The 13,160-nt window shown below is 39.5% G+C and overlaps 1 protein-coding gene across 2 annotated transcripts in view; it reads right to left on the minus strand.

The window, feature by feature from the left end:
• papss1 (3'-phosphoadenosine 5'-phosphosulfate synthase 1) overlaps nt 1–13,160 on the minus strand; it is a 79,375-nt gene that overhangs the window by 17,526 nt on the left and 48,689 nt on the right. Inside the window, exons 8-11 of one of the 2 annotated variants that reach the window (XM_062533278.1) lie at nt 11,132–11,337; nt 6,203–6,338; nt 5,312–5,580; nt 2,506–2,735 (exon numbers count right to left, since the gene is read on the minus strand). In XM_062533278.1, the coding sequence (XP_062389262.1) occupies nt 2,506–2,735; nt 5,312–5,580; nt 6,203–6,338; nt 11,132–11,337 (841 nt within the window). The remainder of the gene's footprint in view (nt 1–2,505; nt 2,736–5,311; nt 5,581–6,202; nt 6,339–11,131; nt 11,338–13,160) is intronic. The other variant, XM_062533279.1, reaches the window with a different exon arrangement.

The following is a 13,160-nucleotide window of genomic DNA, read 5'->3' on the forward strand; positions in this document are numbered from 1 at the left end:
CGCATGCGTTGAAAGTTCCTTCTACTTTTCTCCGTAGCGCGAAATAGCCATAGACTTTAAACAAAATAGCCCACCGTCAAAAACCAAAACATGGCGAAGAGGCGAGGCAAGACAGACAACTTTGTCTGGACAGACGAGGAGGTCGAGCTATGCAAACGACAGTGGATCACAAGTAATTAATTCGCCTTCTCTGTTCTGATATCAGTAATTACTCTGCTTATTTGCTGAAAGGACTCCTGAATAGCTATCAAAGCAGCTAAGGCCACTTGAATGTCTGACTGATGGAAATAATCCGACATGTTTGTTATTTTTTGGCTGTACTGCACATGTATATGACGTCAACGCGTATGCGAGGATAGGCAGCGTGAGCAGCTCAGAACACACTTTTGCGTTGTCAACCCTTTAGACGGGAACGCAACGGTGGAGCGTCTTTAAGATTTCCACTCTGGAGGGTGGGTTCATTTTTTTGCGTTTTTAAGCCCCAAAAACGCTGTCGCCGTCTAAACGAAAGGCACATCTGATAAAATATTTTGTCGGTTTCACCCGGGAGCGTTGTCGTGTAAAGCCAGCCTAAAACAAGATAAAAAAAGACTTGCACTTTCTACTGATAGCAGCATTGAGTTATACAGTTTTTGAAATAAACACAATATTCGGGGGCGTATTATTCTTGAAACACTGATGTGGCCCGGCCCCCCAATCAGATGACGTTGGCAACAGTGACCCCCAGCTCATTTGAGTTTGGGATCCCTTGATTAAACTGTAGCAACACAATAGAAATGGGTGTACTTCACTAATGACCATTTTCCACTAAATGGGACCTGCTCAACTCGCCTCAACTTTACTTAACTCGGTATTCTTTCTTTTCGAGCACAAAAGTATAGGGTGACCACCTGTCCCGCTTTACGTTGTACTGTACAGCAATTTTACCCTTTGTCCCGCCTCACGCAAATTGAGCATCTGTCCCGCTTTTTCATTCAACCCTGGCCAATTGAAAATAAATACAAAGATACGTTCATAGGCGTAGTGTTAACTTATGTCCAATAGTTCAGAGGAAAGCAATAAAAATCGGTCGAGAATGCACGAACGCCTCCGCAACGTTGTCAAAGATCTCAAATTGGAGAGCGCGCTCTTCGGTCAGGTTAAGCAGCCATGGGCAGTGTGGCCACGAAAAAGAGAAGATGCACTTTTAACAGCGAATGGACCGCAACATAGCCTACTTGGCAAAGACCTGTAGACGGCAAAGCAGAGAGAACATTTTGCATTTGCGTTTTTCTCTGGGGCATGGTGAGGAATACGATGTGAAGCAACATGGTGCAAGTGAGTCCTACAACACTAGAAAAGCACTCCGAGAGCGCAGACTTAGGCCAAGCGAAAACATAACCGCCTCCTGGATTAATCCCATTTAATTGTTTGTTCCTTGGGTGATTTCAGACCATTCCTGAAAATTCCATCCATAACTGTTTGAGTTATCTTGCGAACCAACAGACAACGAACAGACAGACAAACAAACAGACAAACAAGCCCCGATGAAAAGTGACGAGCATCTATCATGACGTACATCACACACACACACACACACACACACACACACACACATACACACACACTCATGTTGCTCTACCGACTGCATAACAAGTTAGTAAATGTTCCAGATTCTGAAATAGCTAAGAAAATCTAATGTGGCTGTTGTTATCCCAAAAGATTCTGGTTTACCTTATTTGCACTGTAATAGTTCAACTTTCTATAGGCAAGCCCTTAACATTTTGCACTATATAGACGGCCTTATATTTTGTTGAACTTAAATAGGTTAGGCCTAATATTTTTTTTGTGTCTTGTATTTTAAGGTGAATTTGATTCACTGAGAGCATTCTTTAAGCTGCATAATGCCTGGTCCTTTGGACAGTTGACTATTTTGATAGTCCCAATACAGACGAGATGTTGCAAAATTAGTGTTTTGTCTTTTAGGTATTGTCTTAATATTTTGGTCGGTAGGTTTAAAAAATGTTGCTTAGTAAATTGGGTAGACAATATATCTTACGTTTAAAGTTATTACATTGTTACATTATCACATTGTCCCACTTTACCATACTACTTGTCCCACATTTTGTCAGACTGGAGGTGGTCACCCTACAAAAGTACCTCGTTCATGTAACTGAAAGCCATAGCATTACAGAAGGAAACTACTGTGTCATCATTAACATGAGATGAACAGTCACAACATTCAGAACAATAACAACAATGTAATCAAGTGGATCCGTGAGAAACTGTTAAAGGAAAACTCCAAAACCAAAACAGAAACACTGCACACAAATGACAATTTCAACAAGGCAAGTGTGTGATAGGCTGTTCTGCATGTCCAGCAATTTGCAGTTTGCACTTTTTTCTATTTATTAAAAGTGGTACTAGAATTTAAAGGATTTCAGCGACTTAAATAACTATTGATTCCTGATTGCAATGTGTGATTATGACTGTGTAGCAGCATAACAATGAGAAGTAGATCCTTACCTTTGAGAGTTATAAAAGTCCATGCTTCTCTTCACTTTGTTGTAAGCAGCCACTTTGAAAGGGACAATCTCCAGAGAGATGAGGCCTGGTGCCATTGTGAGAACTTTAGCTCCATGTGTAGCATCATACAAGTCCTTTCCAGTGGATGGGTGAGGCATGCCTGCAGGATCACGACCAACGATGTAGAAGTTTGCACCTGCCACCATTCGTGCTCTGCAGTGCCACTGTACCTGGACAGATTGGATTTGCTAGTCAAAATGCTGATAACATACAGTCTTCTGTCTCACCACTCTGCACTTTGCTGTGCAAGTTACAAGTGCTCTGCAGCACCCCTCTACCTACAGTAAGCTACCATATTCAACAGTATTTGTCTCGTTAGCCAAAATGAACTGAAACATCAGTGCACAATGCATCAGAAGACTGAACCTTGCAATAAAGGTAGCCTCAGGTAGCTTAGGTTACAAATAGTTTTTAGAAATAGCCCTGCTTTGGCACCTAGATGTAACTAGCATGGAACTGGCGTAAATCAGTATCTATGGCAAGACTTTGTTAATAATAACAGTTAAATTCGGCAGAGTGCTATGAAATGTTGTATATGTATGTTGTAACATAGATCTATTCAAATCGGTTGAACCAAGCCTTTAAGTGGCAGTTAGAATTAGCACAACAATGACAAAAACACAAAAATTCAATTGCAATTTCACAAGCTAGAAATCAATACATTTTACAACAACCAGGGTTTCCGCTATACATTTTACCGTGGCGGCCTGCCGCACCTTAATTTGCCGCCACACATTCAGAATTTTCATAGCCTATGATATCGAATATAAAACACCAAAGATACTGAACCTTTTTATCAATCATCTTTGTCTACACATTTCTCCGCTGTCTTTGAGTCCGGGCGGAGCACGGTTCCACTTGCATACTTGACTAGGGTTGGGCACCGAAACACGGTTCTAGTATGGAACCGGTGCCGACGCAAACGGTAGTAACCATACCGAATAACAAGGTGAATTTTGGTGCCTCGTTTCGGTGCTTCATTTAAATGGCGTTTTTTTGATGCTTAAAGCAGGGGGATGCACCACATACCGTAGATTAGTGGACAGTGTTTGAGAGCTCACGTGAGCCCATGTCAAGTAGCTCTTGTCAAAATCTCACAGTACAGAAAAGTCTATGAAACAACATCAACAGTATAGCCTACTGTACTCAATAACCTTGCTAATGCGCTAACTGGGATCTATTTGAAATGTTATCAACCAATTGTAATGTGAAAACGTTGTTCGTGTGTTCCTTACAACATAATTAGCCTACATTACATATTTTTTTTCATATGCGAAGCCAATATAGTATCACAATGAATATGAAGATCACGCTAAATGTTAGCTTGCAAAACCATAAATATGCAGGTTACAAACATACCTCTGCGTTGATATCCCTGAGCTGTCAAATAGGCTAACCATCTCCGGCGTAGGTATCGCTAATTAAGCTGCTCATGCAGAGTTAGCGCATTGGCTACTAGTTGCTTTTTTTTTTAAATGCCTACAAGCGCTGGGAATCAAAACACTTCAACATCAGCATATGTAACATGTTTAAAACTATTCCGTGTTATGAGGGAAGACATATTTCTTGAAGCATTTGGGAACACACTGAACGAACTTGAAAGCAGAGTCCCTCAACGTTACATTAGATTAGGGCCTACTTAGAAATGCGTTTGTCCTGGCAGTTCTATGGCAAGCCATTTTAACATAGCCTACCTTATAGCAAGCCACCTAGGCCTATATTAGATGAACATGAAAGCAGCTGTTATAACATTTAAATATATTATGCATAGAAGCAATGAGATAGTGATAGTAAATTGAGTATAACAGTTCAGTTTCATATTTTGTGTGTGTTAAAATTGTTATTATTGGGGTAACCATATCTTGATGCAGATACAACACAGCTAATGCCGGAAACAAATGAGGTACTTGAACAGCCTTCCGTGCACATAGCCTATTCATGCTAGACCATTTCATTGTAAAAAAAAAAAAAAAAAAGTACCGGTTCAGGCACCGTTTTGGCACCAGCACCGTTTTAAAAGTATCGATTTGGCACCGGTATCGGATAAAACCCAAACGATACCCAACCCTATTTACAAGAGAATTATTAACCTTCAGCCAAATAAATCAGAATCTGATTGCGCTTTAATCAGAAACAATAATGAAGAAATGCATTTCCATCAATATATTTGGGACCTGGGTCTTTCTGCAAAATAAATTAGCAAACCTGTGATTTCTAAGCATGAAATTAGGGTCAGGGTTCCCACCCTAAAGCGGAATTCACATCAAGAACAATAACGATAATGATAACTGAACCCTAACCATAACGATAAAAGCATCCACACTGACCAACAATAAGAAAAGCCTCTCCTTGTGTTCTGATTGGCTGTTAGCTTTTTATCGTCCGCAAAATTGGTCTGAAAGTGATCCCCAATTATATCGTTCTTCATGTCATGTCATTATCATTATCATAGTTTGTGTGAACATCGTCATTCATATCAACGAGAGCAATATTTGTTTATAGTTATCGCTTTAGTGTGAATGGCCAAGTGGTCAAATGTAAAATTCCATGACTTTTCCCTAACAAAAATCCGGAATTTCAATTTTAATTTTAATTTAACTTGTGAAAACAGAAAAAGTTGGGACGTTGTGTAAAATGCAGATAAAAACAGAATGTCATAATATACAAGCCTCGTAAACCCATATTTAGCAGCCAAAAGGACATAGACATAGACATTATCACAATCCAATCCAAATAGAATGTTTACTTCTGTTGGTCCAGCATACATCATTGGTGAGGGGAAGATGGCAACAACGGTTGATGAAGGGTCTAGGACACCATCCTCAAGGACAGCAGCATGTTGGCGCATGCGCCAGAGCAGAGGCACATCATCCTCTTTAGTCCAACCACCAAGTGGGTGCAGCAGTAACACTGGCTGCCGGTATCCACGTTCTACTAGCTTCCGCTGGGTATCCTGCATTAGCAATGCATGGCCATTGTGAACAGGATTACGGAGTTGAAAGGCAAAAACAGCATCTGAGACAAAAAAGAATGCAACAGAGATTTTGACATGTAAGAATGCTAGAATCTCTTTAATTTAATTTAATTTCATGTATGTAGCAGCTGATAACGTAATAACAGCCAATAATGTAATAACGACCAATAAGGTAATAGATTAGATTGAACTTTATTGTCATTATGCTAAGTACAAGTAGAAATACAATGAAATACTGCCTGTAGCTGACTGTGTTAACATCCTTTCGACAGATGTCACTCTCATTGGTCTAAAGGAGGTTAACATACCTCTCAAAACACCCCTCTGTTTAATTGAGAGGATTAGTACCACCTTCTTGAACAATGCAACAGACGGAATCAACATGAATGTGGGGTGGCCTTGTCCACCAAGATCTATAAGTTTTGCGTGAGTGACCAAGTGTTTTAGACCATCACGATAAAGGCCTCTAGAGTTTTGTTGTTCTGCAATAAACAACTTGGCATAAATGATCCTCGTCTTCATTCATGTATAGGAATACAGAAAAAAATTAAATTCATGATAGTAGGCCTAAATAAGAACTAGTGAAGTATTAGTACTAGATCACAGTACAATAAACTAATTCTGACCTTTGATGATTGACACTACTGTAAAGAGCCGTCATACCTGCATTCATCTCCTTGAATTTCTGTCTTAGCTCATTTGGAGTGAGGCGATATGCATCCAAGCCATCGTTCCAATAAATGCGATCCAAAACCTGGAGATCACCCCCAACTAACCATTCTCCACTCTCCACAACCATCTGAAAGAGATAGACTTTCTGTCACCATAAAGAAATAGCACACTGCAAATAAATCAATCAAACCAAGTCAGACCAAAAATCTGTTTTGTATTGTTTTTAGTATAAAGAAACGTATCTAGAGCTCTCTCGTAAGATCATTTTGACTTAATTTAATAAGAGTTCAATTTAAGTCTCTTCATACTGAAATCAATACCAACTAGATGTTTAAGATAGGGGTGCACAGATCCGATATTTGGATCAGATATCAGCCCCGATATTGACAGAATAGCTGGATCGGGGATTAGAAAAAACTAGAATGCATTTCACGTCGTTATGTGGTCGGATAGAGTCCAGAATAAATTTAATCGAGTCCGTACCTTTCCGGAAATGTTATTAAAATGTTGTTAAAGCGTTGCCAGCTGCAACAGCGACATTTCCGGAAAGGTACTGACTCGATTAAATTCATTCTGGACTCTATCCGACCACATAAAGACGTGGGGATACTTCGGTTGGGCTTTAGGGACCCTCTACTCACTACCACGTAAGTGTAGTGTTGTTTGGAACAGTAGAAGAGGTATTAAAAATAGCGTTTTGTAGCGGCGAAAGTACATGCCCGGGTCACTTCCAGGCTAACGAGTTTTGGCTAAAACGGTGACCTCAAACTTTCTCAAAATACATCCGAATGACATGATTTTGGTGTCAACTCAACGTATGTACTCCCAATAGTCCGAAAAATTGATCTAAAGTGCATTTCACTCCGGATTATCCCTTTAAAGTCCCGTCCCTACTTTGAATATTTTAACAGTTGCCAACAAATATAAGGGATTCAGTCAGTCGAGTTTATTTGATATTCGCGGCATGCACTTGAAACGCGATCAAATGTTCTGACATGTTAAACTGACGTTAGTCATTAATTCACCACATGATAAAATGCTGTCGTATAGCTTGACGCACAGTAGCCTATACGGTAGTCTATGCCTATCTCTGAATCAACATGAACATGCATACCGAGATCTATAGTTGCTAGATATGTATTTTGCGGAGCTAGGCCTACTAGTCGATGGTTATCACCCTCACTGCCCTATTGCAAATCTGACCATCCATTGTTACAATGTTACAAAATGCGCGATCTTCCTCGTGCATGTAGCCTACGGTTATAAGTAAAGTGACAAGCGTAGACATGTATTAAAGAGATTTCTGTTAAATACATTTTATTTTCAGTTGTCAAAAGTGGTGGGGACAAAATCTGTGATAACAAAAAGTGCTGCTGGGTACTTTAAAATAGCCTAAACATTTCTAAGTATTCCTAGCATATAAATGTAGCCTGATGTCCAACTTGTCCTTGTCCATCTCTTTCGTCTTCCCCTTGACAACAATAGCCTATTCACGGAAATGCGGTTTTGTAACCGTAATGAATTAATGAATTAATGAATTAGGCTAATCTAAGGTGCCTATCGAGTCTTTCAGGTTGAATTGAAGGCTATTTCCTTCTGATAGGCAGGGCTGCCAAGTCTCACGCTTCGAACAAAATATTTCCCCATTCAGTGCACTATATATTTTATTTTTCCATGATGATAAACTTTGGTCATTGCCTTGCCGTAGTTCGAGCTCTGATTGACTGACAGCAATAACCAATCCATCAGTCCTTTGTGCCTAAATCTCACCAACCACGGAAGGCATCATGCAATATAAACAAATCAGAAGCAACGTAAGGCGGGTTTTGGCGCCTCTAACTTATCTTTCAAACACACAACAGCGCCGACTCCGACAATTAGATTTAAAACGTTCTACTGCTTGCTAGATTTTGTTCACTGTTGATTCGCTGGTTCTCCTTGATTTTCCAAGTTAACGTTAAGGCTGCTAAGTCTATAATTGTCACTTGTTGCAGAGCTGTGTAACATTTATTTGCCTATTTCTTGATAAGTTCACACTTGAAAAATCGACTCTAATCGGAGCTGCCAAATGTCACGCTTTGAGTGTGACAGTGAAAACATTTTTTGACGAACGCTCATGCTTGCCATTTTCTGAAACTTGGCAGCCCTGTGATAGGCCTATAGGCGATTTTCTAAAACCATTTTCATTCATTTCAACAATGATTTATTGAAACGTCGTTTGATTAATTTCGCCAGTCATCATCTTCATTTTAATGACTAGACGGATATGCGGTCTTCATCATTAAATGCGGTTGAAACGTGGGTTGAAACTATCTGCCACCTGGTGGTTGTTTGGGTACATTGCCTTAGCCTCGAAAAAAATCGTCTTGACAGCCTACGGGATCTCTTCGGGAGTCCCGCGGCAAAAGATGCATTCTCAACCCGTACCCACTGTACGTCAGTGTCTACCTGCAGCAATGTTGGCCAGAGGGTTCAAATAAGCATGGTGTGCTTTGTGCCAGTGATAATCTTGATGATAGTGTCTGTAATTGACATGGTACAGACAGCAAGACTAGTAAAAATAGGGCTTTGGAGAACAACCCAGGATAGGAACTGATTTGACCAGGCTACTTTATTGTATAGTAACATAGGGATTGTGGTAATACAAATAGTTTACTATTGTTGGTTTACATGTGACTGTGGTCCTGTTCAAATGTGTTGAACAGGACAACATCAACAACTAGTATTTACTGAAAGGTGCATAATTTGACGTTATTGCCATCCTGTGACGTCATAATATGCAAATTAGATGAGTACATTTACCCCCTTCATAAACTTTAGTTCATACTCAACGATTTTCACATTTACAGTAGGACTTTATATCTGACCACTTACAAGCCATGACCTTTTGAAATTTTTATGCAAAAATAAAAAAAAACCCGGGCGGTTAGAGGGTTAATCTAGCGATTATTTTTTCGATGCATCGATTAATCTAACGGTTCATTTTTTCAGTTCGATTCGATTTCGATTTGATTAGATTATCGATTATCTCCCCACTAATTGACTAATGCTATACATGTTGATCATATCTGAATGAAATAAAACATGAATTTCTTAACATTGCAATGTTTATTGCTCTTAAAACTCCAAAATGAAAGACTATACAAGTGCAAAGTAATGCATTCTAAGTCAGAGGTAGCATTCAATGAAACCTTGAAGCCTTGAAAACACTGGGAGTGTTGTCAAATTGAAGGAGACAAGATCCCAACTGTCATCAATAAAATGACAAGATAAGTAGGCTTATTTTAGGGGCCATGGGCCCACCTACACGCACTGTATACCCCCCATCAAATTATCATTATGATGATCATTATTACAATTATTATTATGCTGTATTAAGTGTACTTTCACTTCAAAGCAGTCAATGTTTAAAGTGCTAACATTGTTCACAAAAGTTTGTGAAAAAATCAGAGACCTGCTTTAGTAATGTAAGATACAGTATAATTACAATAGCTAATTGCTTTTGCATGGTTGCATGATAAATACTTCTGAAAACAACAGCAATTATATGGGTGCTATTGTTTTGGGATGTTTCCCTCATGCAAGCATCAAACTCTGGTAGGCAAATGGAGACAAAAATGCATGGCGGGGGCAACATTATGTTTTGGGGATGTTTCTCTTCAGCGGGGACTGGGCAATTGGTCAGGATAGAAGAGAAAATGGATGCTGCCAAGTACACCCAAATTCTTGAGGAAAACCTGTGTCCCTCTGCTAGACAGCTGAGGATGGGGAGGTCATTCGCCATCCAACACGACAATGATCCTAAACATACTGCCAAAAGAACAAAGCAGTGGCTTAAGGATAGGATGGTGAATATCCTTGAGTGGCAAAGTCAGAGCCCTGACTTAAATCCTATAGAAAATCTGTGGACTGGCTTGAAGAGAGCAGTCCATCGCCATTCCCTAAAGAATTTGAATGAATTTGAACAATTCTGCACAGAAAATAGACTTTTCCAACCCTGTTATTCTATTTTTTTTATTATTATTAATTTTCAAAACTGTTGACTTTTTTTTCATTATTTTGATGTTGTACAGCTAAATTTGTAAATAAAACCAGAAAAGATTGACAGAAATGGGTTTTGATTTCAGGCTGTAAGACAAAAAAAGCAACTATTTCAAAAGGGTATGATGACTTTCTATAGGCACTGTATGTAGTTTTACTACAATTGGAAAAAGTCAGACTAAATGTGTCACTTAGTGAGTGTCTCTTTCAAATGCAAATTGAGTTGAATGGGCTTTTTGAATGGGCCTGCTGCAGGTGAGAGGACTGAAATCCTACGATTTTCTTTTATTGTTTTTACAAAGTGCCATTGATGCATTCTCTTTTAAAACATATATATTTGGAAACTAGTTGATTAAAGGTTTCTAATGGTGTCACTTATATGTTTCTAGGACAAAAACTAGCAGAGATTGAGATGTGTCAGTTTTTTCAAATCCCCTGGCTTTTCAGATGTGATTTGAAGGTGGAAAGTGAGTCAATGTTCCTGATGCTTGGTGGGAGGGAATTCCAGAGACGGGGGGCTGAGCGGCTGAAGGCTCTGGCCCCCATGGTGGTCAGACGGGTAGGAGGCTGATAGATGAGGCAGATCTGAGTGTCCAGAAAGGGGTGTTGATGTGGAGAAGGTCAGATATGTATGGGGGAGAGAGGTTATGAATGGCTTTGAAGGTGAAGAGCAGAATTTTAAAGTCCATGCGAAATTTGACCGGAAGCCAGTGATGCTGTTGCAGAACAGGTGTGATGTGATTGACGGATGAGAGCCTGGTGACTAGTGTGTGTGTGTGTGTGTGTGTGTGTGTGTGTGTGTGGTTTTTTTTTTTTTTTTGTGGGGGGGGAGGGGGGGGGGTGCAAGTGTATGCAAGTGACACAACTCTTTACTCTGACCTTAATATAAGGGTGGTCTTTGCAAGTGGTGCCCCACTGGCGGGCACAGCGTTCCTCTTTGCGATGTTCATAGAATTCAGGGTTCCGAAGAATGGCCACACGGTGGCCTTCGGAGACCAGTGCAAAGGCAGTGCAGCCATTTAAACGGTCTTTGTCCGCAGTAAAGACAGGCAGGACCACGGGCACAGACAAGTTGATAACGCCACCTATGAAGACATTAAATGAATATGTTACTGTTACAGTTACTGTTCACAGAGAAATAATAAACACAGAGAAGTCCAAGTGTGATACGGTCAAAAACAATGGAACTACTTCATAGCCGTGCGTATATCTAAAGTTAATGCACACCCTTATAGAACGCAGAACAATGGGAAATTCAACCGAGCAGTGGAATAACTTCATTTAGCTCCACTTACCCCATGTTTTTGTGTGGCATAATAGCCTATGTTCATAATCCAATGTTATCATGTGTTTCTCTATGGCAAGTCACGTTCATTAAACGGTTTTGAAATCCTAGCAAACTCCTGTCTGGTATCCAATTTTAGACTCATATTGCATCGAAATTCGTTTGACAAATAAACACTTTTTGCCTTTACTTTGTTCATTGCAATGCAGTAAAAAAAATATGATAGAGAATCATCATCTGTGCACGTCATGTGTGCTACCACGCAAACAAGTCAGGATCAGCTAGTGTCACAAATATGGAAAGTGACAAAAAGTCATTTATCATCACTAAATAAAAATTACCATTTATTTCTGGAAGGCACACACCACATATTTCTGTAAATTGCTCAGCCCCAAAGTATACCTCCACCATGGTTCTTATATTGCCATTTTCAGGGCAGTCAGGCCTACACAACCATGAAAGTCATGTCGAGCTGTCAGCTTGCTGTGGTGAGATACACGTCAAAATATAAGAATCTGTATAGTATGCTTTTTACATTTTTATTATTTAAAAATCTAAATCAAATCAATGCAAGTTTTTATACATGATATTGTGGCACATCTGGGTAGCCTAGACTGTGCTGAAAAAAACAATATATAGCATGTGTGAATGGCACTTACAATGACCAGGATAAATGCTTCTAACTGAGGTAGTGAAAATGCTCATAGCACATAAAACTCTCAAAAAATTGGGCCCAAACTCCAATAATTAAGACCGTTATCTGACTTTAAGCATTGTATAGGCCTATATGGCTTAACGTGGAATAAGGTTGGAAAACAACGACCAATGATCACCAAATTTCTCTCTCATATTACCTCTCAGCACATAAAACTCTCAAAATATCGAACCCGAACTCCAATAATTATGGACATTATCTGACATTAAGCGTTTCTGTCTCATTGACGCCTATTGAAAAGAAAAAGCTAAACGTGGTTTAATGCACCTAAACAACGATCATTGATTTCTCTCTCATATTACTTCTCAGCACATCAAACTATCAAAAACTCGGACCCAAACTCCATGGACCTTATCTGACATAGCCTAAGCATATGCCTACAAAGGAAAGTTCTCCGCGCTTCTGTTGTGCGACAATCTGGTGCAACCAGGCCAGGACAGAAGTATACAACTCTGATGAACAACTTATGCATACGACTCTGATGAAGACGTTTGTAATGTCTAAACGTTAGTCAATGTTTTGCACCTTTTAAATAAATACAAAAGAAGACATCTGCGTTGCACCGGCATTCCTCTTCTTTTCATAAGCATATGCTGCCTACAAAAAGGCTTAACGTGGAATAAGGTTGGAAAACAACGACCAATGATCACCAAATTTCTCTCTTATATTACTTCTCATAATCACATAAAACTCTCAAAATATCGAATCCAAATTCCAATCATTATGGACGTTATCTTAACATGAAAAAGCTTATTGGAAAATTAAGAGTTTTCGAATGTCCCAGCAATGCTGTAGCCGATTTCACAGCGCAGCAGAGCGCGGGGTTAAATGTAACATGCACTTTTTATGTAGCCTAGATGTAACACGCACAAGCCTTCTTAAAGTGCAAGTTTGGCGGAAATTGAAAA

This window comes from Sardina pilchardus, chromosome 3 (assembly GCF_963854185.1).
Source record: "Sardina pilchardus chromosome 3, fSarPil1.1, whole genome shotgun sequence".
Classification (NCBI taxonomy): domain Eukaryota; kingdom Metazoa; phylum Chordata; class Actinopteri; order Clupeiformes; family Clupeidae; genus Sardina; species Sardina pilchardus.